This window comes from Poecile atricapillus, chromosome 3 (genome assembly GCF_030490865.1).
Source record: "Poecile atricapillus isolate bPoeAtr1 chromosome 3, bPoeAtr1.hap1, whole genome shotgun sequence".
Lineage (NCBI taxonomy): Eukaryota > Metazoa > Chordata > Aves > Passeriformes > Paridae > Poecile > Poecile atricapillus.
In genome coordinates this window covers 4,697,922-4,725,896 of record NC_081251.1, presented here as the reverse complement: position 1 = coordinate 4,725,896, position 27,975 = coordinate 4,697,922, and the positions used below count along the sequence as shown (strand labels likewise).

Genomic DNA, 27,975 nt, shown 5'->3' with positions numbered 1-27,975 from the left:
ATGGATCATTACAGACAGAGAAGTACTGAGAATCCAGACATCTGCTCTTCACATGAATGCACTCACCTCCTAGAGAACAGCCTGCCATCATGCTCTGGAAACTGGTTGAAAATGTCAAGTATGAAGATATCTATGAGGTGAGTATATAATATGCATATGAGTAAGAGAGTATATGTATATTTAAATATACATCTAGCATATAGATACAGGCATGGCTTTATAATATATATATAGCTCTACATATACATCCAGGCAGAAATAGAGGCATACACCAGCACACACGAATATAGAGATGGGAAACTGAGACTAAATGCTTAAATGCTTATTTATTTGCATGTTTGTATTTAGCATGCCAAGTCCTAAACTTTTTATTTTTTTATTTTTTTTTTTCATGGAAAAGCTGTTTGATGCGATTTAAAACATCAAAGAAAAGATCTGGGGATTGGAATAAGGCAACTTAAAGGCAAGAGTTTGAGTGTTTAGACCGCCAATTATATATAATTCGATTAAATATGGACAAATGTTGAGGAAAATTTTAAAAGGAGAGAAAAAAATAGAAAAGAAACACAATCCGGTATTCAGTGACTGGATGTTTTTCTTTCTTTTATTTTTTATTTTTCAATTCCAAGCTCAGCTCAACCTGAATATGGATTTTATTTTTTTCTTTTTCTGGTTTTCACAATCGGATACGTTTTCTACGAGTTTTTAATACCTCTACACCAACAGATAAGCTGTGCATGTGTACATATACCGGCATTAATTAAGCGGCACGTACATTCTTGTGCGTGTGTGAGTTCACACACCCGAACCGATACAGTCAAAGGCAGCTCCGCATAGTCCGCGGGCACGAAAAGTTGTGAGCTTTATCCAGACCTTATTTTCGAGGTCAAAAAGCAAACCAAAGGGGGAGGAAAAAAAAAAAAAAAATCACAGCTCAAACGCTGCGAAACCTTTCTTAATTTTGCACGGTTTCCTGAGCCGGATCTTTCCCAAACGGGCTCCGCCAGTGTATTCCTTGTAAGTTAAACCAGCGCGGGGGATTTTCTCAGAAACGATGGGGGAAAAAAAAAAAAAAAGAAAAGAAAGAAACAGGAAAGATGAGTGAGGAATGGAACTCCAAAAAAACACTTTTTTTTTTTTTTCTATTGTTTTTGTTTTTTAATTACGCGGGATTAATTGCACGGCGATCGTGGGGGATTTTCAGAGGGGCTCAATCCGCCACCTCCAGCGCTGGAGCTGCTCCGTGGGGACGCGGCCGGGCAGGGACCGGGAACCGGCAAGGAGCCGGGGACAAGGAAGGGACCGGGGACAGCAGAAGGGACAAGGGCCGGGGATGGACTGTGCGCTGAGCAGGGAGCGGAGACCGAGCAGGGGCTGGGCAGGGAGCTGGCAGGGGCTGGGGATCGAGCAGGGACCGGCGACAGGGCAGGGACCGGGGTCTGAACCGAGACCGGGAAAGGATTGGGCACTGAGCAGGGCCAGGAGACAGAGCAGAGAAGCGGACAGGAGCCGGGGTGGGACCGGGACCGGGCAGGGACCGGGCAGGGGCTGGGCACCAAGGACAGAGGGGATACCGAGCGAGGGGCTGGCGGCTGGGCAGGGACCGGGAATCGGGCAGGAGCCGGGCAGGGCTGGGGATCGGGAAGCGGCCGGAGCCCCCCGGGAAGCGCCGTCGGGGCCGCCCCGTCCCCAGCCCCGCCGATCCGCCCGCAGCCCTCCCCTCCGGCAGCGCCTCGGCACTTACAGAGGGGAAACTCCCGGGAAAAGCGTGGAAAGGGACCGAGGGAAGGTACAGCTCCGGCTGCCCCCGGCCGGAGACAGGACGGGATGGAGGGAAGCGGGGAGGGGACCCGCCAGCCGCTCGGGAGAAATGTCTCCTCTCCCTAAAGCTGCCGTCAGGCTAATTACCATGGGCAAAATCCGTCTGCAGAACGAGCAGAATGGTCACACACGTGTGTGTGTGAGTGTGTGAGTGTGTGTGTGTGAGTGTGTGAGTGTGTGTGTGAGTGTGTGTGAGTGTGTGAGAGTGTGTGAGTGTGTGAGTGAGTGTCCCCGAGTGTCCCCGCGTGTCCCCAGCCCTCTGAGCCCTCGTTGCTTTTCCCTCCCCATCTCCCGGCACAGCCCGGCCATTGTCTCTGCCCGCAGCAGCAGGCGACAAAACATCTCCCCTCGCTGGCTGCCGAGCTGGGGGATGAGGGCTTTTTTCCCACCCTGCTTTTGATGGGGGCTTTTAAGGCGCTGTGGATTTACGGACACTGGCGTTTGTAGATTGCCGTGGGAGAGAAGAGTTGGGGGAGCGGTTGGGTGGGATTTGGCTGCGGGCAGGGTGTATCCTAACTTGGGGATGCGCTCCAGGGAATTTTGTAACGCGTAGCCTCGCAAAAATAAATAAAATAAAAAAAAATAAAAAGAGAGAGAGAGAGAAAATAATTGTCTTTTTTTTTTTTTTCTTTTTTCTTTTAAGAGATGAAACCCTCTAGATTTGTGTTTAAAAAAAAAAAACAAAAAAAACAAAAAAAACAAAAAAAAACCCACTTCTCTCTCTTCTTTCTGATTTATAATTAACACGATGGTAGAGGTGTGTCAGCCACTTAAACTGAATCTGTTCTTAAAACAAAAGTGTGTGTGTGTATGTGTGTGTGCGTGTGTGCGTGCAGGGGGGCAGCTCTGGGAAGTGTGAGTCTGTTTAGGAAGGAACGCAAGTTGAACTTTAACAGAAATGGCAGACAGTCCAGTTGAACGGGTTCCTGCAACATCAAAAAGGTTTTATATCGCCCCTGGCTTTGCCTCAAAACTATAAATTTACTATCCTTTAAAATTCACTCGATGCATTTCACATTTGAGTAGAAATCGGGAGATCTCTATAAGTATATATATATATATATATATATATATTCATATCGAGCCGTAGAAAGAGGATTCAGACAAAAAAAAAAAATTGAGCCCAACAATGCAGATTCAAGTATTTATTTGGGTATTGCAGATAAATATGATCTGTAACACGCGCCAGAAGGGCTTAATCTTTACTGTAGATAGACATATATTACAGTGAATGAGCGTTTCTTCTTCCATTCCTTTAAAAATTACCTAAAAAAAGAAAAAAGAAAAAAGCCTCTTTTTCTTCATTATTTACTTAAAAACCCAGCAACAAACTGCAAGTACAAAAACACCGGAGGCAATCAATTCCTTGTATTAGAAATGTATAATTAAATATGTATTAAAACAAAAAGGAAATATACTTTTCTCTTCTTCTTCCTCTTCTTCTTCTTCCTCTTCTTCTTCTTCTTCTTCTTCTTCTTCTTCTTCTTCGCCTGAAGCATTGCTTCATCTCAGTTCCATGATCCAGCTCAGCAGTGTCTACTTTCCACATCTTCCTCCGCTCAAGTTTATTGAAGTTCTGCCTCTTCCTCGCTAAACTTTTTCCCCCCTCTCCCTCTCCCCAAACTCTGCCTCTGCCAGCCCCCCTCGTCTGATTACATCTAGTAATTCTCCACTGAATGAACGTCATTTACAATAGTAGGGGAGCTCTCGAGCTGCCTGCCAGCTTCACGCTCCATTTGGTCCTGCATTCTCCCTTTAAAGTAGTCGTGTAATATTAATAGTCATGAATATCAATTATTATGAGGCGGTGTAGAGAAGGAAAGGGAGGAAGGGGTAGCGGAGCAGTCTGAGCCTAGCCTTGGGTTGAAGAGGATTGTATTTGGGAGCTCAAAGGCAAAAAAAAAAAAACCAAAAACCAAAAACCAAAACCAACAAAAACAAAAAAAAAAAAAAAAAAGGAGGAAAAAAAAAACCCCGAGAGGGAGGGGTAAATCATATATGTAGATAGAGGTTTCCAGGCTCGGTTTTGGGGGCACTGGTCCTTTTTTTTTTTTCTTTTTTTTTTTTTTAACCTTTTTTTTTTGATGGATAGACTTCGAAATATCTCAAGCTGTTCTCCTGTGTCCAACACGTCCCTTTGCAGATCTCCTTGATATTTTTTCCCTCCAATTATTAGTATTATCACCATTATTTTATTTTTAGCTATTACAAGACTTTTTTTATTTCCAGATGTTAGTCCACACCTATTCCGCCATGGTGAGTTTGGATCCATGTTGTACTAGAATTGCATGTTCTCTCTCTCTCTCTCGATCTGTTGTGTCTCTCTCTCCCTCTCTCTGTCTTTTTAAACGCCTTTGGCTTGGTAATTTAGCACAATAATTGGAGGAGGCTTGCAGCTGCTTCTCCCTTTTTGCATTGTGTGTTCCCGATTTGAGCTAGGGGAGTCTGGGGGGGCGACCAGGGGGAAAAAGAACTTCTTTTCCTTGTTGTTTTTATTTTTTTTTTTATTTTTTTTTTAAATCATGTGTGCCATCGCTTGTGGGGGTTTGAGCTACACTTTGTGGAATAGATATTTTTCTTGTTTACTTTAACCTCGCAGCTTCAGTGCGTTGGAGTTGGACAAAACTCCTCTCCCACCTTTTCTCTGAAGCCTCTACACACTCCCCCCACCCCCTGTCCCCCCCCACATCTCAAAGACTTTTCATTACAATTAACCCCCACCCCATTCTCTGGAATATAATATTGGAAAAGGAAACAAAAGACCCTGGAAGTTGCTGCAGACATCATAGCGCCTGGATTTGTTCAATACCGATGTTTCATCTTTATTTTATTTGATTTTTTATTAAATTCATTTTTAAGGGGTAGACTCCCTTTAAGCGAAGATTCCCCGTAGTGGGTTTTTTTTTTTTTCTTTTTTTTTTCCTTTTTTTTTTCCTTTTTCCCAAGTCCTTTTTAACACAACTTCTCATCTCGGAGTCTTCCGAGAAGTGCAACTTTCTTTTTGGGCTTTTCCATGTGAAAATGGGTTGGTGATTTTGAGTTACACGACTTGAGCAGAGGGAATAAACAGATGTTGGGAAACTTTAGGCAGGAGAAGGGCTGGGTTGTCTGGATAGTTTGGTTTGGTGCTCTTAATTTTTTAAAGTGTTCTTTTCCCTTTGGTTTGATTTGAGGGGGCTGTGGATTGGGAATTATGCTACTGGTCTGAAATCGCAGATCGTACATGTATTTGGAGCACTAGTCCTACATTTTTAATTATGACATTTAGCAATTCTCCCTCACACCCCCCGCCCCTTCCCCCTCCTTGATAGTTCCTGGGAATAGACATGATGTGGGTGCAAAACATTTCTAATAAGTGGCGGGGGAAGGGGACACATCTGAATCCCACTTTCCGGCTGTTTACATCCTATTTTGTTTTATTTCACTTCGGGGGGGGTGGTTTGTGCTCCTTTTACTTTTTCTTTTTTTTTTTTTCCTTTTTTTTTTTTTTTTTTCTAAAAAAGATCCTCTTTTTTGTTGTTGTTTGTATGTCATTCCGCTTGTAGGACCGGCATGATGGAGTGCCCAGCCACAGTTCCAGGCTGTCCCAGCTGGGATCCGTCTCGCAGGGACCCTACTCCAGCGCTCCTCCGCTCTCTCACACCCCATCCTCGGATTTCCAGCCGCCTTATTTCCCACCCCCCTACCAGCCTCTTCCTTACCACCAAAGCCAGGACCCTTACTCCCATGTCAATGACCCCTACTCCCTAAACCCCCTGCACCAGCCCCAGCAGCACCCCTGGGGACAGAGGCAGAGGCAAGAGGTGGGATCAGAAACCGGGTCACTGCTGCCACAGCCTCGGGCCGCCCTGCCCCAGCTCTCGGGACTGGACCCCAGGCGGGACTACCACTCAGTTCGGAGGCCAGATGTCCTCCTGCACTCAGCTCACCATGGCCTTGACTCCGGCATGGGGGACAGCCTTTCTCTGCACGGCATCGGACACCCAGGGATGGAGGAGGTCCAGGTAAGGCACCGCGTTCCTTTCTCCCGGGCAAGGCAGATGGAGCCCCCGTCCCTGGCTCAGGAGTGATCGCTGAGGGATTTTCAGTAGTGTTGCTGGGGGTTGCTGTCCTTTTTCCACACCGGGTTTGTAACTGTGGTCCTCCCCCCTCCCCCTCCCTCTCCCTCTATTTTTCTATTTTTTTTTACTTATTTATTTTTTCTTTTTTAAATAAGAGAATTTATTTCCTCGCCGTCACGCACAGGCTCTGCTTTATCAACCCTCCCCTACATGGCCAAGCAGCAAAGTGCAGGGGGAAGGCAGGCATGCTGCTCTAAATATTCCACGTGTTTCAAAAACTGGCAGAGTTCAAGCTTGGCTTTTCAAATTCCAGTTATTTCCCATGCAATCTCAGCTTCCACTCCCCTCCACCCCCCTCTCCTCCCCCCAACCAATTTCCTGCCGTTCAGAGATTTTGATGAAACTGTCGAATTACTACATTTTTCATCCGGGAGGGAGGGAAATTATAAACAAAACCCAAAGCAAAAGCAATAACTGGCAATCAGGAACAAGTCCCGCGTCCGTCCCCCCACCCCCCTTATTTGCGAAGTGTGCTTGGTAGGGTAGCACAGATTTTAAATAGTTTCATTCCCTCTTTTGGATAACAAAGGAGTTTCGCCGAGCTCAAAGCACAGTATTTCCCAGCTTTCTTCCATCCCACGCGAAACTCATCATCACGTGCTATTTCCTAAAAACAGAAGGACCCTTAACAGCTTCGCTGCTGGGGAGGTTTGCACCTTGCTGGAGCAGAGCATGGCCAGCCCGTGGGGACCCCCGAGGCAGGGGCTGGAGCCTCCGGGGTCCAAATCCTGCCTCAGGCGCTCCTGATCGCGATTTTTGGGGTTCCCCTCCATGCGTTTTTACATATATATATATATATATATATATATATATTAATTCCAATTTTTTTTATCATATCTCATATCTGTATATGTATTTAGTCTTGGGATAAATAAAGGTATGGGCCACTGAATGAAATAATGACGTCAAAGTTACAGAAAGGGAAAAAGAAAGGAGAAAAGAGGAGCTGGGAAGATTTAAAAATAGCCGTGAAAAAGGATGCTGCTGAACATGAGAGGAATCAGCGGCAGGGAAGCGGAGGGGATGCATTGCTTTGGCTTGAGGCTTGTCTTAGGGCTGCACGGGAAAATTCCCGAGCTTTGCTGGGGAGGAATGTTTTAGAAAAAAAAAGGTTTTGCTGTTTGGATTTGCTCCTGCCTCCGAGCTCAGTGACCGCCGGGTCGCTGGTTCCTGCTGATTTCCGAGGTGGCTTTGAGACCTGGGGGCAGCCCCTGACCGCCAAGGGTGCGATGCGCAGGTCTCGTCTCGCATTCCTGGCTCAGACAAAGTGCTTTGCAAGTCAAGGCGAGTTTTACCTCTGTGAATGCAGAAAGGAGATCGCTCTCCTCCTTTCCCTCTGCAGCCGATAGGCGTTAAGTACTGTTTGTGCCTGGGTATTTACACTTTCCCCAAAGAATAGTCGGTAATTGTTGTGCTTTTGTGAGAAACGGAGTAAAACAGAGGAGAGAGGAGGGAAAGGAAGGAGATTAAAAAAGAGAGAAGAATGCTGAAAGGACAAGAGAGGAAAAGATAGAGAAGAGAGGGAAAGGAGGGGGAAAGATAGGGAACGAGAGAGAAAGACATAAAGAAGGAAATAAAGAAAGAAGAAATAGGAAAGAAGGAGCTCAAATAAAGCAGCTCTCCATCCGTTTCCCAATAAAACATCCCTTCTGCGGGAAGGGCACTGCACTGGAGGAAAGTGCCTGTCCCCGATGGTCCCAGAGCTGCGGGGACACCCGCGGCCACCCGCGACCTGCTCGCCAGGGCTGGCCGGGCCAGGGGGTGCGATGGGAATAGGATGGGATGGGATGGGGATAGGATGGGGATAGGATGGGATGGGGATAGGATGGGGATAGGATAGGATGGGGATAGGATGGGATGGGGATAGGATGGGACGGGGATAGGATGGGATGGGGATAGGATGGGATGGGGATAGGATGGGACAGGCGAGGCTGTGGATCAGCAGGGCTGGGGCTCTTGTTTTTGGGATGCTGAGACAGCAGGAAATTAAACAGAGCCCTTATTTCTGAAAGTTTGTTCCCAGGTCGGGGGAGGAGGGGAAGAGGGAGAGGAGGGTATCCCAAGGAGAAACACGTGAAGGGAGAGGTGTCCCACTGCAAGTTAACGCAGGCAGCAGGGAAAGCAGCCTAGAACTCGCTGCTGCTGCTCAGCGTTCTCTGTTCTTTTCCCTCAACTAGTGACAGATGAAGCTGGGCAGTTTTCCATCTTGATGTTTAATCTGGGTTTATTCTAGATTCGAGGAACCTTTTCTAGCAACAGGTTTTTTATTTAGGCGACCTATACTCATTATCCACCATCACTAGATACAATTTCCAAGAAGGGTTTAAAATACTAGGGTTTTTTCTTATTTCAGTAATCCAAGGGGTTGAAAGGATAACTAGATGTATAGTTGGATAAAGATGTTTCTCTTTGCTTCACTTATGCATGTCTGATCGAATATGTGCCATGAGAATGGGCTGGGCTGAGGAGAAGGAGACAGAGAGTGCGTGACAGAAAGAAACAGTGGTTATTTTATAAACATCTAATCCAGTCCATGTGTGAGCCATTGTCCAGGGCTAGAATTAAGTGATTGTAACACGATAGCTCTCTGTTATTGTAAACAGGACACACTGTATTGCTATTGCTGCCTCTCTCGTGAGGAATTTTCAATCTGCGATTTACAACCTTCAAGACAGGGAACTCAGAAGCCAAGACCTACTTATTGAACAAAAATTTGCATCATCTAATAGGGACCCTGAAAAAAAAAATAAAAAATCCGGTATTACAACCCCACATATTTTGCCCCCCACCACTGGCTGGGCAAAAGTAGGATTACAGTAATAAAGGATTAGATGAAGGAAAAATGGAGGGGGAAATTCAGATTCTTTAGACTCTTTGAAGAAAAATATAGAGCTCAGTTTTAAGGTTTTCGCTCAGATGTATCCATAGAAGTTGAATAAGGTGGTTACAGATAGGACTTAGGAAGCTTCATGCTATCAGATTATTGGAGGAGGGAAGGGAGGGGAATCTTCCTCTCCAGATTTTCCAAGTATATCTGGAAACTCATCACCTTTCCCCTCCCTGCACACACACCTCCGCTCCTCCTCCTCCTCACTCACGCTGCTACTACGTGCTAGAGCTAGAGACACGGAAAGTTAAGTTGCACCAAAACACCCAAGTCTCTTATAAAGTAACCCCTGGTATCACTTTTAACTAAAGAAGTCTAGTAATTAAAAGTCTGAGTTGTTTTTCCACGTTTCCGCATGCAGTCCTAATTAAATCTTTACGATCCTCTCTGTGACTATTAACTGCCAGCATGCTGAGCGAATATCCTGTACAAAAACCCAGCAGGAGGGCGTAATTAGATAGAAAATCAGACAGGAGTCTTCTCATTAACTACAACAACTAACCCACGTTGCTGATGGAGCGAGCTGAGTGCACGCACACGCATAAAGGGTGCGCGCAACCATCGGCTCCAGACATAAGGTGAGATAAGGAGGAAAAACGAGGGAAAAAAAAAAAAAAAAGGGAAGATGATGTTTCACATTTACCTCCGTTTCTGTGCCATCGAGGTTTCTGCACTCCAGCAGGCTGCAGGATTTGCTCATCATCCCTCGTTGGGAGCTGCTCAGGGAAAGGAGGGAAAGACTTTGTAATTTTATTTTGTGCCCTTTAGGTATGGAGCCTATTGATTATGAGAGAGAGACACAGCCATGCCCAAACACAGCACATAAGGCACCGCTCTGTGTGTGCGCTCATTTGAGGGTGGATTCGAGGAAAATGAAAGGAAAGCTCTCACAGAAAATATTGTTCCATCGCATTTTGGGGAGATGTAATTTTCTCCTAACCCGCATTCCATCTGGAATGTCTCCGCAGAGCACAGAGACGGAGATAAGGGCTGGACCCGAATAAGCTCAGCTTCTCGTAGCAAAGATAAAGTTAAAATAATGAAGTGTTAATCATTGCTTTGCTGTAAAGGTGCTTTGCTCAGCAAGGAAAAACGTGACAACTGCCCAAATATGCAATAACACCGAAAACTCCAAACCTTATAGTAATAGTAATGGGAAAAAATAAAATAATAAAGCCAAATCCCCCTTTTCTTCAGAATTTACCCTAAAAACGGAGCCTGTTGGAATTCTGCAATAAATTGTTCTTATGACACCTCTTCTTTTTCGGAGGTGGCTTTACCGTGCTGAACGCAGATTCGGCAGTAATTTTGGTTTGCTTGTGGGTTTTTTTGTATCTCCCACTTTCGTTTTGAGAAATGAAACTAAACATTTTCTGTGTCCTCTATGCCCGTCTTTGTTCTCTTCCCTGCTAAAGAAGTTAATTCCATAATAACAGGTGTGCTCCTTGGCTGGCTGGAAAGAAAGGCGAAAAAAGAGGGGGGAAAACAAGGCTTTGAAATTCGGAGACTTTTTTTTTTTTTTTTCCTAGGCAATCAATTTGATGGTTCATACTTTTGATAATGTGTATTCCCGCTCCTCCCTCCCCGTCCCCACTAATTCAGGACATGGAAGCAACCTCGGGAGCTGTAAATCTCTTTCTGCTCGTCCCCTGTACGATGTGGGCGTTGCACTGAGCTCCGAAAGGCTCCGGCTTTAATTAAAAGTCCATAATGTAAACTATGATATATAAAAAGTAAATGGCCCTTGAATTATTAAGTTGTAGCAGGGTTAAACAAACAAACAAAACAAAACAAAAAAGGAAAACAAAAAAGAAAAAGGAGGAGGGGGAGGAAAGGGGAGGGAGCATTTAAGTTGTCCTTAATCGTGTTCATTTATGTCATGCAATAGATCTTGCAGATGTTGCCAAATTGCCACATTTTCAAAGGAAGAAATATAAAGCTTTATGGAATGCAAAGAAGTCTATGTGATATCTATGTTTTATAAGATAACAAAACCAGTATTGCACCCCATATGCTTCACACCTCTTTTTGTTTTATTAGAAGACTATATAATTTGTAAGAATTTAATTTCCTTGTCGATTGGGGGAAATAATAATAATAATAACAACAATAATAATAATAATAATAACAACAATAAAAAAAAAAAATCCCTCCTCCCTTAGTGAATTAATATAAATGGAAATAACAGGGACTCCAGTTTGGAATGACATGATTTATGTACGCGATTCTTTAATATCCAGTCAATTTGAATAGTGATGTTTTTATATCCACAGTCAGTTGAAGATGCCAATAACAGCGGTATGAACTTATTGGACCAGTCTGTCATTAAAAAAGGTATGGATTATTCCAACAAGCTAGACAAACTTTTACTGTGTAAAAGCGATATCTTCATGATATATTTTGACTTTGGGGCAATGAATTTCTCCGGGAAGCAGGCACCCATGGCAGCAAGATGAATAGTTGATTGGATCAGCAGATAGAGTGAAGGGATAAGACACGCGAAAGGAAAAGTTTATATCCCCGCCCTTCAAAGGGTTTAATTACACGAACGCTCTCTAACGGGGCACCCCGTGCTCCAGTGCAGCTTCCACCGCCCCCCTTCCCTCCCCCTCTCCCCCGATGCTCTTCGGTGCGGACCCCTCGGTTTTTAATGGGGGAAGGTGTTGATTCCCTTTGGGGCTTAAATGCATTTCCCAGGCGAGTCAAAGGCGGAGAGGAGAGAAGGAGATGCCCAAGGAAGGGCAGACTCAGCCCCCTTCCCCCAAGATTCCCCCCTTCCCCCAAGGTTCCCCCCTTCCCCGTGCCCATTTTTTACATCTTTCTACATATGCGCCCATGATTTAGTGTAACTGCAGAATCACCCCATACTGTTAAAGCGAATGTGATATTAACAAATGTTTGCAGTCTCTCGTACAGCTGTAAGCAAAATAATTAACTAATTAAACTAATTAAATGTAATTACAATAACTCATTTTGGGCGTATTGCAGCTGCTTAATTTTTTTACATTTCTCTGACAGTCACTGGAAGATGCTTGGCGATTAGTGTTGTGTTATGCTGATAGACATTAAACAGATCACGCGCTGCAAATGGAGGGAAAGCTATCTTTAATTATCTAAGGAGTTTCTATTTCTAGATTCAATTTTAAGTACCAGAGATGGGATTTAAAAACGCTGTCCCTTATGCTTACTATCAACGGCGCTTATCTCCAGGACCTTGTTATTGTCAAACGCGCACAAATAGTTTAACAGCGACGATTTTCTAGGACGTAAAGCAAAATAACAGGGATGGTGTTTATCTAAAATGTGTTGAAGGCAGCATGAGGTCCTTCCGTGTATTTATTGCTTGTTTTGTTGTTGGTTGGTTGTTGTTTTTGTTTTGTTGGTTTTTGTGTTTTTTCGTTTTTTGGTTTTTTTTTTTTTTAATTTAAATCTCCGTGTACGGGCTCTCTTTCACACACGCGATCAAGGTCTTGTTATTTGAGCGAGGACAAATGAAAACTTGAAGACCATTTGACAGCACCATTTATGACTATCGGTTGAAAGGTCGAAGGGTTTGGGGTTGTTTTTTGGTTTGGGTTTTTTTTTTAAGAAATAGAGAGTTACTTAACTTTAAAAAGAAAAAAAAAAAAGTGGTATGTTTCTGTTGTTTTGGTTCAATTTGGATGTTTGGTGAGATTTATACTCAAGGTCTGTAACCTGATGGTTTCTGGTTGTATTTTTAACTTTTTTTTTTTCTCACTCTCCTCCCTCTTCCCCACCCCCACTTGACACCTCATTCACTCCCTCTTGGGTGTATTTGATTAATTGGTACTTGATTTGTGGTCGAGACACTCCTTTCTAAGGTTGTTCCGTGCTGGTCTTTCGCTGAATGCACAATCCAAAATGCTTTTTTATTTTATTTTATTTTTATTTTTTTTTAAACACTCCTGTATCTCTCCCTCCTTCAGCTGACGAGGACAGCGGAGATATTCCCTGTGCGTGCTGGGTGGTGCAATTAGACAGCGAGTAGCACTAGAATGTGAATGCCTGCGATCATTACGTGTTAGGTACAGGTTTTTATATGCATTAGGCATATATTTAGGTGTGCTTTGTGCGTGTGGGCATTGCAGCGGCCCCAGATGGAGCAGCTGCTGCCTAAAGAGACCCAGTCCCATCTAGGTGGGATTACTTGTGCCTATTTGCAGCCAGAAGGAGAGATACTCTGAGTTTACACATGATGAACAGGAGACACATGCTCTTTCAAAAAAAGGGGACCAAAAAGGAGCCTGAGATGCATTTGCTACTGTTTAAAAGTCACTGTAGCAGCATTTTCTCCTTAGAAGTAAGGCTGAGATCCAAGAAACTTTCCAGCATAAAGGAATATTGTATTATATTTTCTTCCTTTTTTTTTTATTTTTTTTTATTTATTTATTTATTTATTTTTTTGCACAGAGAGTTTCCTGGGTGCAGAGGAAGAGAAATGGGTAATAAATAGCAGGTCACATTTGTGGCAGTCAATATTTAATCAGGACGAGGGAAGGAGCAGCACAGAGAACATTCAGTATCAATTTCGCTTTGTTCCCTGCAGTTTGTAGCTGTGAGGGTGTACTTTGAGACAAGAAGAAGTTATTTAAACTCTGTGAGTCGTTCTTGCAGGCAGATGGCACAGATGGATAGACAGACACACAGGTACTGACAGATTTTTGTGCAGGGGAACACTGCTGTGACTCATATTTGGCAGACAAGGGTCGCAGGGGGTCTGCTTCACCCAATCCCTACTCAGTCCCTAAAATTCTTTAATTGCAAAGGAGTGGGAAAAGTGTGATGGGAACTTGAAGCCTAAACTTAATTACATCACCCAGGCTGTGTCTGTTCCTTTATGGCCTCTGAGGCCTGCAGAGGGAATTTCCTCTCTATGCAAAAGGTTTGCCAAAATATTAAGGAAATTATATAGGGATTCATACACGGGTATTGATTTATCTCACGTATCGATCCCACACAACAGATTACATATACCCAGGCTCCTGTTATGTTTGCTATCTGAGCTTACTTGACATTTCTGAAGTAATTTAGTTAAGAGGAAATGAGTTGTTCCCAGTAGAGAGAGCAAACGAGTGGAGTGAAGGTAGCCAGCGTGATAAATGGCTCTTTCATTTGGAGATCTCCAGAGCTCGTTTAAGGCTAATTTTCTGTATTAGCCCCCTTTGAGCTATTAATGCAATAGGCAGGGACCGTGGCCCCTTGTCTCTTAGCTGCCCCATTAGAGCGAGCATTAAGCTACCAAGCCTGAACTCCACTGTGGTGGTGGTGGCGCTGAAATAATGAAAGGTGCTTTTTAAACTCCCCTAATCTAAACTGGCAGAGGGTGGTTAATACGATTTGAAGGGGGCTGGTCAATGAACAATCAATAAGCTAATAATGAGAAGGATGCGGTACATTAAGAGTCTAAAAATCCAACAAGACATTAAAAAATCATCTTTAACTCCCACTTCCATTAAGATTTGGGTGGTGGAAGTGGGAGGGAGGGAGCCAGATAAATCATCAAGATGATAATAATTGCCAAGAGCATTAATATCAGATTTAACTCAGCTTTCAGAGCTTACCGGCTGCACACTTTGAGGCCTTTCCCTCACTTTTTTTCTGAAACGAAGGGAAGGTTTGCCATGTGTCAGGAATAAAAGATCGAGTCCCCTTGTCAAATGCTCATCTGAAATTTCCTTGGCACTCTCTATGGTGAAAGAAGTTGTCTTCCTGCAAAACCTTACATGGCCTGAGTCCCAAGTTAATTTTTTGTGACTCTGGGGCAGAGTCAGTGACCTTAAAATTATTCTGATGTATTTATTTACTTTCAGCTCTTTCTGACGATCGTCTGCACACTCACATCTGATTTAGCATGAAAGGCCATTTTAATTTGAAGACCTTAATTCATGGTCTTGCAAACGTGCCCCGTTGTTCCTCCCGTTCTAAGGAAACACTTGAAAGAAGGTGTCCTAACCTTTTGTTTTTAGCTGTTAATAATCCAGCACGAGTTTCCCCCCCACCCCTCGGAGCAGCTGATAAATCATTAACTGAGAACCACTCTGGCCTCAGCTTTTCAGGTGATGGATCTGGGGCTCATGAGATGCTGCTTCCATACCACTCATTTCCGTGCTTATTCCTGGATTACCCACTGAACCTGAGGATCCCCTTTAATTAAACGCAAAACAGTTTCGAGGGAATACATTCCACCTGGAAATTTATTCCCGGCTTTCAGGGAACGGGGGCTGCGCTGGAGGAGAGGAGGGGACGAGTGGGACAGCAGGAAATGAGAGATGAACGAGCACTATTTGTATTTGCTCCTTAAAATTCAGATAAACTCCGGGTCCCTTTAGTCTCAGCCTCTAAGACTCTTTACCTGGACGATTTAGGCTTGGCTACTGAGTCAGACAGAATCACCACTTAAAGTCCTGTTGTTAGCACAGACAAAGGACTTTCTACTCGTTTAAAGCCCAATAGGCAGAGTAAAAAAATTCAAAGTAGTTTAAGAGTTTATTAGTAATTAAATTGTCCACGACATTTTTAGCAAGAAATACAAGAAATATTTTTGTTGATTGATTATTTGAGTGACTGTTTGACTACGATATTATTCAGCTGGGTTATTGCAATGATATCAGTGGTTTAAAACCTTATTAAAGAGCTGTTTGCAGGACATAAATCTTATTTCTTTAGTTTTGCTGTAGTCAAAACAGCTTTTTTCACCCTGTTTCCACTTGTGCTCTCACATTCGTGCGCATTTTCACACTCTTGTGGCGGGCAGCCCAAGAGAAAACCACCACCAAAAAACCAGGGAAAAAAAAAAAAAAAAAAAAAAAAGGAAAGAAAAAGCCTAAGACTTAATGTATGCACAGAAAATTGTAAACATGTAAAGAACTGAAAGCTTCACGCTGAGTTTCGCCATGCTCCATTTCCCCACCATTTCCTGCTGTCGTTCTAAAGCGATCTCACTCATCTAGAGATCCCGTTTGCAGGAACAGTATGCTTATAATTACTAACAAATCAAGCGGCTACTGTTGCTCTCCCGGTTTATTGATAAGCTGAAGAGAAATGGAAGGGGGAGAAATGACAAAGAGGCTGGAAGCAACCACAGAGAAAAAGGAAAAAAAAAAAAAAAGAAAGAAAAAGAGGAAGGAAAAGGAAAAAGATAAAGGGATGAAAAAGGAGAGGGGGAAAAGAGAGAGACAAAGGAGGTAAATAGAGAAGTATAAAAGAAGGGAGAAGGCAGAGATTTTGAAAGGGGGAATTATGTATTTGTGAGTGCTCACAAACACACAGAAAGTAGTTTAGGGATGAAAGAAAATCGAACAGTTTCTGCCTGGGATGACAAGAACTAGATGGGATAAAGTGAAAGCAGGGGTGGTGGGGACGCTGCGTGGATATGTGTGTGTTATTCCGTGTCATTTCAGCAGCTGTGGCAGTCCCTGACCAACTGGGGAAGTTGACATTGGCTAAAAATATACTCTGCATTCGGGTTTATTTACATACGCACAGGGATTTGACACATGCAGCTGCACGCACGGACGTGGAGATCTCCTCACCCACAAAAGCTCCACGTTCTGTTATCTCTGCTGATGTCTGGGCTGGATCTGAAAAGCTCCAGCCATGATAAACATATAGATATGATATAGATAGAGATAATTCATTCCATGGCAAACACTTTTTTGAGGCAGCATTAGGTAATTTACAGAAGATATAGAGCCTAGATAGAATAGATCTCTCTGAAGCTATGAAATTGCGATGGATATGCTTACACCGCCTGGCAAGCCTCTCAAATGGGCTCAGAGCTATCAGGCTCCAGCTGATGGGTTTGTTCATACCGTCCTTTTCAGGGAAACACTGCTAGGAAAAGAAGCTGAGGAGCTCTTAGCATAGCAGGGAAGGGAGCCAGGCTGTTTTCCAAAAGCAATTTGCAAGGGGGAAAAAAAAAAAAAAAACAACAAAAAACACCGAGCATGTGAAAATCCATAATTCAAAGGTTAACTAATGTAATGAGTGCTCCAAAAGGCCAAAGCGAGTGGGCTGAGGTACATTTAAGCATTGCACGGGTCCTTCTCTCTTTAGTGAGTTTGGACTAAGATCAGATGTTCGTGGAATTGCTGCCTCTTGTTTAATTTCTCAGTTCACTGGACAGTGACCTGATAAACTGGTCACTAAATATAGCCACGGTAAAGGTGTACTCGAACCACGGAGCCCGTGTGTTTGCCCCAAGAAAAAAAAGACAGTCATGAAAATCTGTCTGGTGGCACTGCTTCAATCCAACTTTCTTCTTTTTTCTTTTTTTTTACTTTAATTTCTATTTTTTTCTTCTTGATGCCTCACTCAAACAGATCATTGTGCATGAAATAAGAGATAAATTTATATATAATGAGGGGGAAAGTACAAATGTAATTTTTTGGTCTGCGGGTACTGCCTCTGATATGCAGACGAGTTTTTTCCTATAGAATCAATGGCAAAAAAAAAAAAAAAAAAGCCTAATAATGGCAACGAAGGCAGGAGCGGGCCTCTAACTCTTTTATAACTGTTTCTGAGCCATTCTCAAACTATTTGAAACCGCCTTTATGAGCTGCATAAAGTGCCTAACTAAAAATAATAGAGAAATAGGAATCCATTTCACTTTCCGATTCCCTGAAGTCAAGCCACTCAAAATAATTTGTTTACACTGGAGACTACATACAAGGCATACGAAGCAATATGTATATCTAAAATCGACATGCCTTTTGGTTTTTAGCTGTTATAGAGCTTTTATTGTGGGGGTCTGGTCTGGCAGTAGGAAATGATCTGCAATAAAAACAGTGAAACACGGTTGTGTCTATTCCATGCACTGAGGTTATAAATTTGGCAATTGCCCAGTAGTTAGCACTTGGTAATATATTAGGATACCCGATCTTATTGTTTAGCAACTCCAGACGACTTAAATATCCGCTCAACCCTAATGGTTTGATTCTCCAGATATGTTGCAAATAAACAGGGCTTTTATGACTTAACTGACATGTATTATAACTACCTAAATAGCTGGCATATGTGCATAATAGAACCTTATTATTTGCCGAATTGGTTTTGCAATTGATTGAGTGGAAAAGGGAGATTGTGGAGCAGTATCTGCTTGAAGAGGGTGTGTAATCAATTAGTCTTCTCCTCTGAAACATGCCCGCTGGACTGCCAGGTCTCTCTCACCAGCAAAAACCCCAATTCCAGCGTATATTTTCTATAAGGAAACGCATGTTGCTGTGGATCTGAGAGGAAGCTGCAGTAGCAGCTGTCAGCTCTTATTAACTCCTGCATAAAACATACCTTAAGTATGGTTTGTTATCAATTACTTGCAGAAATGAAACAACTGGGAAAATGCAGCGAGGCTCCCTATAAATTAAAGTGATTGGGTGATTGATTAGAGCACCTGCTGTAAATCATAACAGTTACACACAATTATGAGGGAGCTATTTAAGTTCATTTGTAAACAAAATCCATGTCATGGGGGAATTGCTCTCAGTTTTAGTTTAACCAATTTTTTTTTTGTTTATTTCTGAGTGTGTCTGGTTGCTATTATAGGAATTTGTTTGTTATAATCCCTTGGTTGCTCTTAAAATAACCTCACTGGTTTCTCAGAAATACTTCTTTTTATCTTGGAGAGAACAACATGGTTTTATTTAGTTTAGTTTCACTTTATCATTCTCCTTTTAGTTTTCCCTATAACTACCTTTAAATACATGTTGCAGTAACTAAATCAGTTTAATTTAGGGGCAGGAGAGTTCTAATTCACGGACAGCACAATATGATCAGAGTGGAGAGCACCATGGTTAGACCAGATATTTTTTTTCCTGGTGTTCATCTTTCTGAAGGAAAAGACTCATTTTATTTCATAAACCAGACTTAATAAAAACACAAAGCAATAACAGAGCTGTCTTCTCATTGCTGTATCCTCCAGCCTTGATACTTATTTAAGACAGCAACTCCCTTTGTGTAGTGAATTTATTCCTGGCTCAGCTTAGCAGTAATGGAAACATTAGCCAAAAAAAAGTAAATTTTCCTCTTTTTTTCCCCTCCAGAAAGGCGCTGTCCGTTGTACAAAAGGCATCGGGGGGCTCTGGGTGAGACACAGGCTCAAACCCGAAAGTTGCCAGGTGCTTGCCAATATGTATTTTATTTCCCAATGATCAAACCCTGCATAGAGGCTGTACTGTACCACCCTTCTCTCCATCCATCATTCATGGAGCACTTTCCTAGAGGTTGGGGGAGCAGCACCCTTTAGGTTGCTGGAGGTAGCCAGAGATTCAAAATTCCCTTTCATTTTGCTGTTCTGTGCATGTCAGGGAGACTGTGGTTATCCTGTGCTCCTTCCTGGCGTGATGGTTTCTCTCTCCCCTCCTCCCGTTTTCTTTCTCCAGTTCCGGTTCCTCCAAAATCTGTTACTTCTTTGATGATGAATAAAGATGGCTTCCTGGGTGGAATTTCAGTCAATACCGGAGAGGTGTTTTGCTCTGTACCTGGCCGCTTGTCTTTGCTTAGCTCAACTTCAAAGTACAAAGTAACTGTGGGAGAAGTTCAAAGACGCCTTTCCCCTCCAGAGTGTCTGAACGCGTCCCTCCTAGGAGGAGTGCTTAGAAGGTAAGAGCCTGGGGAAAACGTGTCAGTGTGTCTGGGCCTCCATGCATGCACCAGAAATCCTTGGTCAACAGCACAGATGATTTCAAACATGCATTGTTCCTACTGTCAGAGCCTGTGTGTGTAATGCTGGGGATAAGGCAAAAATATGCTGTGTTCAAACGTTGGGATGGATGTATGGAGAGCAGAGAAAGATTTGGCCTTGTTTATCCACAAACGAAGGAACTGAGACAAGAAAGACTTTCTCCTCTTCCATGCACACACACTTTCTATATTTTCTCCTCCTCACACTTCTCTCTTAGAAAGTGGACAAGATAAAATGCCATGATGGGCATGTTTCAGGCTGAACTGCCAGTATTTCAGGACCTGATATATTTCTAGGGATTTCCTAGATAAACCCACGAGGCTTCCTCTGTATGGCAATAATGATCAGGCAGTTATGTCAATTATGGCACGTGGTGTCACACACGAAATTGGCAGGGATCTGATAGGCAAACTGTAAGGTAGGCAAGTACCCGACTGAAGAAAAGTCACCAACAGGGAGCTCTGAAAGCCAGAAACTTAGTGCTTCACACGGAGAAAGATGCTACAGCTCACAGCTGGTCTAGAGGCTTTTGCTGCTTAATATTTGTGTAAATCACCCACTAATGTCCCACTGGTGGGTTTTGCTGAAGATCTCAAAATTGTTGGCAATATTGGTACTGAAGGAAGTGGGGAGCAAGGAATAACCTTGAGGTCCTGTTGCCACTCCGTCATAACAGGTGGGAGACTGTGCTTTTATGTAGAAGCAACAAGAATTTAAACTCTGAGGCCATTAGCTGGAAAAGCTACCAGGGAGAAAGGGGTTTTTCTTCTTGGCAGTGCCTGAGGGGCTGTGAATTGTCAGCAGGGCTTGTCTGTAAGAAAGATGAGCTCAGGCTCTATCTCCAGTCAAACAGGGGAGAAGCCATGAGGTAACTGTACGAGGTACCAGTTCACTCACTCAAGCTGAGAAGGTATAAGATGTCATTTTTTGTGTGTGAGGTAGACACCAAACTGGATAAAAATCATAACTTTTAGACGGGGGCAGATGCATGCAAATTGACAATGAATAAACTTCAGATCACGTTTAAAAGTTGCTAATCTTAGAGGAGGAAATATCTTGAAAACTCCTATAGCAGCCCCTAGAATATGTTGGCTCTTAGGTGCTTTAAAATGAAGTTGATGTTTGGGGTTCCCCCCTCGTCAAAAATTCTGTGATGATGTCAAGGGCTCTGGTTCCGTGTCTGGAGACGAGGGGAAAAATTCTGCTACATGTGTTTAGTCACCCAAATACACACGTGAGAATTGGGGTCTCCTAAAATAGCTGCTGTTCCATGTGAATGTCTGTAATCATTGCTCAGCTGCCAGGGAGAGCAGCAGAGATTTTTACTTACAGATGCAAACCTGCCTGCTCCTTCTGTGAGGCTACAAATGGAGCAGGGAGAACATCTGAGAGATGCTCTGTAGAAAATATAATTACCAAGGTAAAGAAGCATTATTATTGAACTTTAACAGATTTCTGGACCTGGCCCAAGCCATAATTATTGGCTGCTGCTGACTTCAGTTCCTATCTTGAATCTAAATTTTAAACAAGATTTTGGTTTTGAGCAGATGAAATATAGAAAGCTGTTCTCTTGCAATTCTGACATCCAGCCCTATTTACTTCCATATAGAGTAGTGGAAAGCCAGCCTGGCTTCTCTGTAGCTTCTGGTTTCCTTTTTCTAAGTGTGAATTCTAATTCTTCAACAAATTTGAAGAATTAGGAGACAGTTAGACAGTTAGGGATAGACTTTGTTCTTAGGTGCCAAAACTCTCCCTGACTTCGCAGGTGGCAAGATTTCATCCCTGGGGGTTTACATATGTATGGGCGTTCGAACAATAGCTCTGAATTTCCCACGTAGAGCTCACTCACTCTTTCATTGCCCTTATCAGTAACCTCCGACAGATACTCCAGTCTTCCCTCAGGCAATCCATTCCCTCTTTATAGCACCCTGCCCCAGGTGAGCTCTTCCTCTCAGCATCGCCTCCTCTCACAGGAACACACTCACAGGCTGCGAAACAGTTTAATAAATATTTCCCTCCTTTTCAATTTATCCACAGGCGCGCACACACACCCTTCGAACTTTTCAGGTTTATTTGTTTTTTTAATCCCCTCGGAATAACAGAGGGTTTAATCCTCTTCTACCTTCCTGCTCATCCCTTTACTACATTTTAACACAAGCTGGTATCATACCCACTTGCTCTCTAGATTAGAACCTCTCCATTAATTATTGCTGTTTGATGTTATTTGATTTCCTTGAATAAAATCGGGAGAAAAGTGGGTTCATCCCCACTTCTACCCCTGGGAAAAATTAAGAAAATCTCAGCAAACCCGAGCAGAAATCAACACCCCCAGAGTCCTTAAAGTTGAGTGAAAACCCTCCCAGGCTTCGCTGACTGCACAGACTAAACGTTTCTTCCAGGAACACTGCGGGGTTAATCACGATGTTAATTTCTTTGCAATTCTAGAGCCAAATCGAAAAACGGGGGGAGATCTTTGCGAGAAAGGCTAGAAAAAATCGGTTTGAATTTACCAGCCGGCAGGCGTAAGGCCGCAAATGTCACTTTACTCACCTCCCTGGTGGAAGGTAAGCCGAGGGTCGCAGCTCCCTTCACACCCCTGCCTGCTCTGAGCTCCTGCCTGACAGTCACAAACCAAAACAAACCAAACTGAACTAAAACGAACAAAAAAAAAACCCACCAACTTTTGGGATCAGGTGGGAAAACCTTGTGGAGGTGAAAATCGGGGTGGGTTAGGAGGAACTCCATCACTGTTAAGGATACAGTTCCCAAAAAAGAAGTCACTGTCTGGAGGATCAGTGATCCCTCTTGGTGGCAGGAGTGAGGGAGTGTGTCTGTGTGTGTACGTGTGGATATATGTGTGAACACTTGTGTGCATGTGTAACTCTGCAGGGCAATCCCATTCCTCATGCTATTCATTTCTGCCCTGTGATCTCCAGCTCCAGGTCTGCTCCATCCTCCCGCTAATTCGCTCCTCTTGAGCTGATTTATGGCCTCTACAAGATGCTCATTGAGGAAAAAATAATACAAAATTATTTGTTAAAAATATTTTTTCTTTTTCTTCTTTTTTTTTTAATTTTTGATAAGAAAGCAGGGCAATTTAAGAGTAGCAGAGCTCAGTTTCCCTTAAGGTGGCTGGAGTTGAAAAAAGAGACCAGCGACTCCTGAGGAAGGAGAGAGGGAAGGTCAGACTGAAGTTTCAAGTCATTTCAAGTCAACTAATGTCATTTTGGTGGCCAGCGTGTTTCTTTGATTTGTGGTTTCTGTATCGACAAGGAAAAGTTAGAGCCACTAATAAGTTTAGAGTTATGTGCGTGTTTATGTTAAGAGAAGTTGGACTTCCTCCAAAAGAAACCTAACTGGAATAGTATGGATGCAATTATGAATTATGCGTGTCTACATTACCCATGCACACCGAGAGGCGTATAAATGATCCACTTATCTCTTCTGCGTATAAAGCGAGCATAAATATTTGTGCTAGATATTAACTTTTCAACTCTTTGGATTGAGTTATGTGAGCGACAAGACCTTGCTGCTTGCAGAGCTGAAGGAAGGCTCGGGAAAGGAGGGGGGCTGGAGCTCTGTCTGGTACCCGCGTGTGGGTGATGCCGAGTGTGCACGGCTCAGGGTGGGTTCCGGGTAAAGGGTCTCGCTGTGTGAAGCATTTCGGGGGGCACAAGTGCCCTTGAGAGCCCTGTTAGTGCAGCTTCACCCCCGCGGTGTGTGCGGAGCACCGTGCACTCTGCCCGCAGCAGCACCAGCCCCTCCCCGAGGCTGCTGTGAGGCTCAAAAGCCGGAGGGGTTGTGTAGTGATGCTAAAATCTGTGTCAAGTGTGCAGTAAGGTGTACATTCCCCTCCTCTCCCCTGATTCCCTTACAAATCAACAGTTTGCCTCCAGAGAGTTCCCTCCTTTTGGAAGAAGCTGCACCTGATGGAGTTTTATCTCCTTTTTTCTTTCTTTTATTTTTTTTTTCCTCTCCCTCCTGCCGGCAGCCAGGTTTAGCATAGCTGCTCCTGCATCTCCAGGAGCAGGAGCGCTCCGGTCGGTCCCGGCCCGCGTTGCCCGAACGCTGCCGGGGAGGACCCTGCCCTGCTCGGGACCCCCCTCCAGGCTCTGCCCTTGCCCTCATTAACCGGTTTGATGATTAGCGAGAAGCATTGGAGAGCAGGAGATGACGCTGGAAAGCAGCTCCTGAGAGTTAAAAATAACGTGGTCCTGGAGTTATTAGACATACCTGCTTGCTGGAAATCTTCCCCCTCGTCCCTCGGGCGATGCTTTAAAGGGTTTAACGCTTTATTCTAGAGGGGCTGAGCTGTAATCTGGTGGAATCCCTCTAGAGTCTGAGGGGTTTTTTTCCCCCCTCCTCTTTTCCTCCTTTCTGCAGTTACTGTCTTCTTCTTGTGGCATGAAGTACATCAGTAGGAGTTGGATGACACAAACCTCTGTAGGCAAGAAACCTGAAACCAGGCAGGCAGGAAAAGTGAATTAGAATTAGAGTTAGAATAATAATTATTTTGTTCACAGAAAAAGTTGCCATTAGTTGTTATCTTTCCACCCGGCAGACAGGAGTTCTTGTTGCATGATGGTCAGTTAAAAATGCAGGTTGTTAAATTGCCATCGGGCTGAATGCAGTTATCTCCTTAATTTTACAGATGTGGGATAACTGTGATAATGATGCGAGTGCTCTGTGTGTGGGTAAAGTGTTCCTATAACGTCCCACAAAGAATTAACATCAATATTAACAATATATCCGCATCTGTACAATTTTGGGCAATGAGGTATTGAAACAGAAATGGTTTCTCTGCTCTTTAGAGAAGTTTGAGTCCTTAGTTTTTCAGGTTTTGACCAGTTTCCTCTCGCATTTTCCTTTGGTCCAGTTAAAGTTTTGTGTGTGTTTGTGGTGGGTGTGTGTGTGAACTCTTCCCTCGGTTCTGCACAAGCAGCTGTTGGGTACAGACCGACACGAGTGCAGCGCAGCAAAGACAAATCTCAGCTCAAAATCTGTCCCATCGACTTCTGTCCCCACAACAGGGCTGCTGGGGGAAAAACACACAACTGCAGCCTGTCCCTGAGGTGGAAGGGATGATGAGAGGTTTCCAAACACGGCTCCAAGGAGCTGGTGTCCCCCAGGGGAGCCGCGGGCTCCGCCCGGTGTCCCGCAGCCAGCCCAGCCCGGGGCCGGCGGTGCCCGGAGGTGTTAATTCCCGTCTCGTTCCTTCCAGGTGAGGCCGTTCATTTAGCTCGGGATTTTGGGTACATCTGTGAAACGGAGTTCCCAGCCAAAGCTGTTTCTGAGTACCTGAACAGACAGCACACGGACCCCAGCGACCTCCACTCCAGGAAAAACATGCTGCTTGCTACAAAGTGAGTGCCAAGTTAATTCGTCCCCTTCTGCCCTCCTCGGAGAAAATCCTCCCTGCCCTCAAACTCTTCCTCTGAGTTTGGAAAGCAGACGGAATTTCCAAGCTCTAAATTCCAGCAGCCCTGCGGGGAGGAAGGATGCTCGAATGGCCCGAAGGACCTCTGCACCCTTTGCAGTGGGGTTCCTGCCAACCAGACCCTGCCCCTATAGAAGTTGTAGGTGATGCTCCCCTAGCTGTTGTACATCACTTCCAAGCCACCCCCAATTAAATAATTTTTATGCAAAGTGAACCAAAAATTTATATTTTGCTTCCACAGTGTGTTTGTTTGTCCCTCCTGCTGCTCACACACACCTGTCTGTCTGCTACCAAACTGCAATGCCTTTCCCATATGACTTAATTAAAAATATCTATATTAAAAAAAAAAAAAAAAGAAAAAAAAAGAAAAAAATAAAAGCCCACCACCATGCACTGCTAATGATTCTCTGTTTGGGCCCCCCCAACCCATCTCTCTCCCTTGGGACTTCCTCGGTGTGTGATGATTTACACCAGGCTGTGCCTCCCAGGCTACTCACCGGGTGCTTCATGGTTTGCTCGGGTACTTGGCAGTGGGTCCTGAGTGTTCACACATCTTCATCTGCCAGGAAGAAAAAAGAGGGAAAAAAATAAAGAAAAGAAAGAAAAATCCCAGCCCAAACAGCTCTCATTTATTTCATGCTCTGGGACGTGGCTTGCCTCCGATGACAGTGTAATTTAAAGAAATATATGGAGGGTTGAAAAATCATTTGCTCAAATTTGTCCAGATGTTTCTTAGACGTGATTGGAATTTGATTGCCCTTTTCCACAGGGTCAGAAGATATTAATGTCCCAGAACTTTAATTGCTCACAGACCCTGCTTTGCTCTTTGAAGATGTAAAATGTTGGACTCATTACTGTTTGTTCTCCAAATTCAAAGTTTCCTCTCTTGCACTTTCTTAATGGATAATACACATAGAAGTAGACCTTTATCTTTCTCCACCCTCTGAAACCTTTAACCCACTGGGAATTTCAGTGAATTTCAGAAGATGAGAGCTGAATGTCTTTTTTAAGGGTTTCTTTTTTTCCTTTTTTTAAAAAAAAAAAAAAAAAAAAAAAAAATCTGGTCTTTTTTATCTCCAGTCCCTGGGTAGGCACCTATCTTAAAAAAAACTGATTCCTTTGGGTATCCTTAAAGAAACTATTCCTGTGGGAACCCCACCAGCCTCCAGGATTTCTGCATTGCCCAGGCACCTGCTGACTTGAAGGTCTTTTGGAGCAGAGTAATTCAAAAGAAAATGTTTGTGTGTGAATTCGTTAGAAAAATCAAATCTGATTTTTCAAAGGTGCAGGCAAACAACCAAGAGCCAGATGTCAATTCTGATGTGTTAATTGGGGTGCCATGCCCCCAGAATCAAATGGGAAGTGCAGGCTTGGCTTCTCATGCCACAAACAAGCCAGCACGGAGTCCCAAAATCCTGATTTTTCTCAATAATCTGGCCCAGCCTGAGCAGTCTCAGAGAGGCTCTCAGAGGTTTTAGCCTTTCCCTGCTCCAGGTCCCTGTGCCACCCAATAGCTCTCCTACAGGAAGAGTACAGAAATACTCTGGGAGCTGCTTTGAGCCAGGCTCAGGCCTCCAGGAGGATGGGTGCCTGGCAGATCCAGACATTTCCCTTTCAGCCTGGCTGTTCCTGAAGCCACCAGGCAGGGCTGGGTCTTCACAGTGCTTCAGAAGCATCCTTGTGGCTGCTGGGGAGATTTTAATCTCCAGAACTGGTGGTGTCACCTGAAGAGCATCAGTCTGAGCAGGGAGCTGCTGACTCACCATGGCTGGTCCCCAAGAACAGATGGGTGTAAGGATGGAAAAAGGGTCCCATCCCATGTCTTGGGATCACTTTTGGCCTGAACCTGCCCCTTGGTTGTCACAGAGAATTGTTGGGTGAGCCTAACAACCACTCTTCTCTCCCTCTCTTTGCCTTTCTGTCTTCCCTGCAGGCAACTTTGTAAAGAATTTACAGATCTCTTGGCCCAGGACAGGACGCCCATTGGAAACAGCCGGCCCACCCCTATTTTGGAACCGGGCATTCAGAGCTGCTTGACTCACTTCAGCCTCATCACTCACGGCTTTGGGGCCCCCGCTATCTGCGCTGCCCTCACGGCCCTCCAAAACTACCTGACTGAAGCTCTCAAAGGCATGGACAAGATGTTCTTGAACAACAACACTGCTAACAGGCACACATCTGGCGAAGGACCAGGTAGTAAAACTGGAGACAAGGAAGAGAAACACAGAAAATGAGAGAGAGAGAGAGAGAGAGAAAGAGAGAGAGAGAGAGGAAAAAAATTAGAATGAAAGAAAGGAAAAGAAAAAAAAAAGTTAAATAAATAAAAGGAGAAGAGAGAGAGATAATCTTTTAAAACAAAACCGTCTTAATTCTAGCTTTAAAAATACTGGATTGGGCTTTGGAAGAATTCTATTAGGTAGGACAAAATAATAATAATAATAATAATAAAATAAAAATAATAATAATAAAAGAAAGACAATAATTTAAGATCAGAGGAGCACAATGGCGCAAGACCAGTGGTTCAGAGTCTCTTGCCAGGAACATGTGAAGACAACTACCAGGATTTTTTTCCCCACTTCTGTTCTTTCACATTTTTTAAATAATGATTGGGGGGGAGGGGAATATAATAATAATTAATAATAATAATAAAAGAAAGAAATGAATAACTTATTGGAAGAAATCGGAGAAACATTTTTGGTGTCAGTGCTTTGATTTCTTGAGCTGCACGGTCTGTCTTGCTATTATTTTTTGTTTTATTCTTTTTTTTTTGTTTTGTTTTGTTTTATTTTGAACAACGTCCTGTCTCCACCTAGACTAAAACAATCTTCCAGAATGTTCTTTTCTGAGCAGCCCCATGGCCTCATTCCCCTCAGCTCTTCCCACCTCATCTCACCACCCTGGTTCTGTCTAGACTAGGAAAGGAGGGGAGCTCCCAGACCCCTCGCCAAGCCATCAACACCAGCTGCGCTCACGGCAGCGTCTTAACTCTCGGTGCCACCAGAAGGGACGT

General features: G+C 43.8%; 1 protein-coding gene across 3 annotated transcripts; it reads left to right on the top strand.

Moving 5' to 3' along the window:
- On the top strand, positions 1 to 27,975 carry TFAP2B (transcription factor AP-2 beta). Of its 3 annotated transcripts, none has more exons than XM_058836590.1 (8): positions 42 to 137; positions 4,051 to 4,077; positions 5,367 to 5,825; positions 11,103 to 11,163; positions 19,227 to 19,446; positions 21,974 to 22,092; positions 24,750 to 24,891; positions 26,899 to 27,975. In XM_058836590.1, exons 1-8 carry the CDS (start codon positions 57 to 59, stop codon positions 27,197 to 27,199), a joined length of 1,410 nt encoding a protein of 469 aa, XP_058692573.1. In that variant the 5' UTR covers positions 42 to 56; the 3' UTR covers positions 27,200 to 27,975. The 3 variants fall into 3 exon arrangements, with proteins under 3 accessions (XP_058692571.1, XP_058692573.1, XP_058692572.1); XM_058836589.1 differs by lacking the exon at positions 42 to 137 and adding an exon at positions 1,592 to 1,789 and having other exon boundaries at positions 26,899 to 27,972; XM_058836588.1 differs by lacking the exon at positions 4,051 to 4,077 and having other exon boundaries at positions 1 to 137; positions 26,899 to 27,974.

What these genes read in the sequence shown, in the direction of transcription:
- TFAP2B (XM_058836590.1), top strand. Translation starts at nt 57, where the DNA reads ATGCACTCACCTCCTAGAGAACAGCCTGCCATCATGCTCTGGAAACTG. An exon ending in TCCACACCTATTCCGCCATG is followed by an intron (nt 4,078 to 5,366) that starts GTGAGTTTGGAT and finishes TTCCGCTTGTAG; the next exon opens with GACCGGCATGATGGAGTGCC. An exon ending in CAGGGATGGAGGAGGTCCAG is followed by an intron (nt 5,826 to 11,102) that starts GTAAGGCACCGC and finishes TTATATCCACAG; the next exon opens with TCAGTTGAAGATGCCAATAA.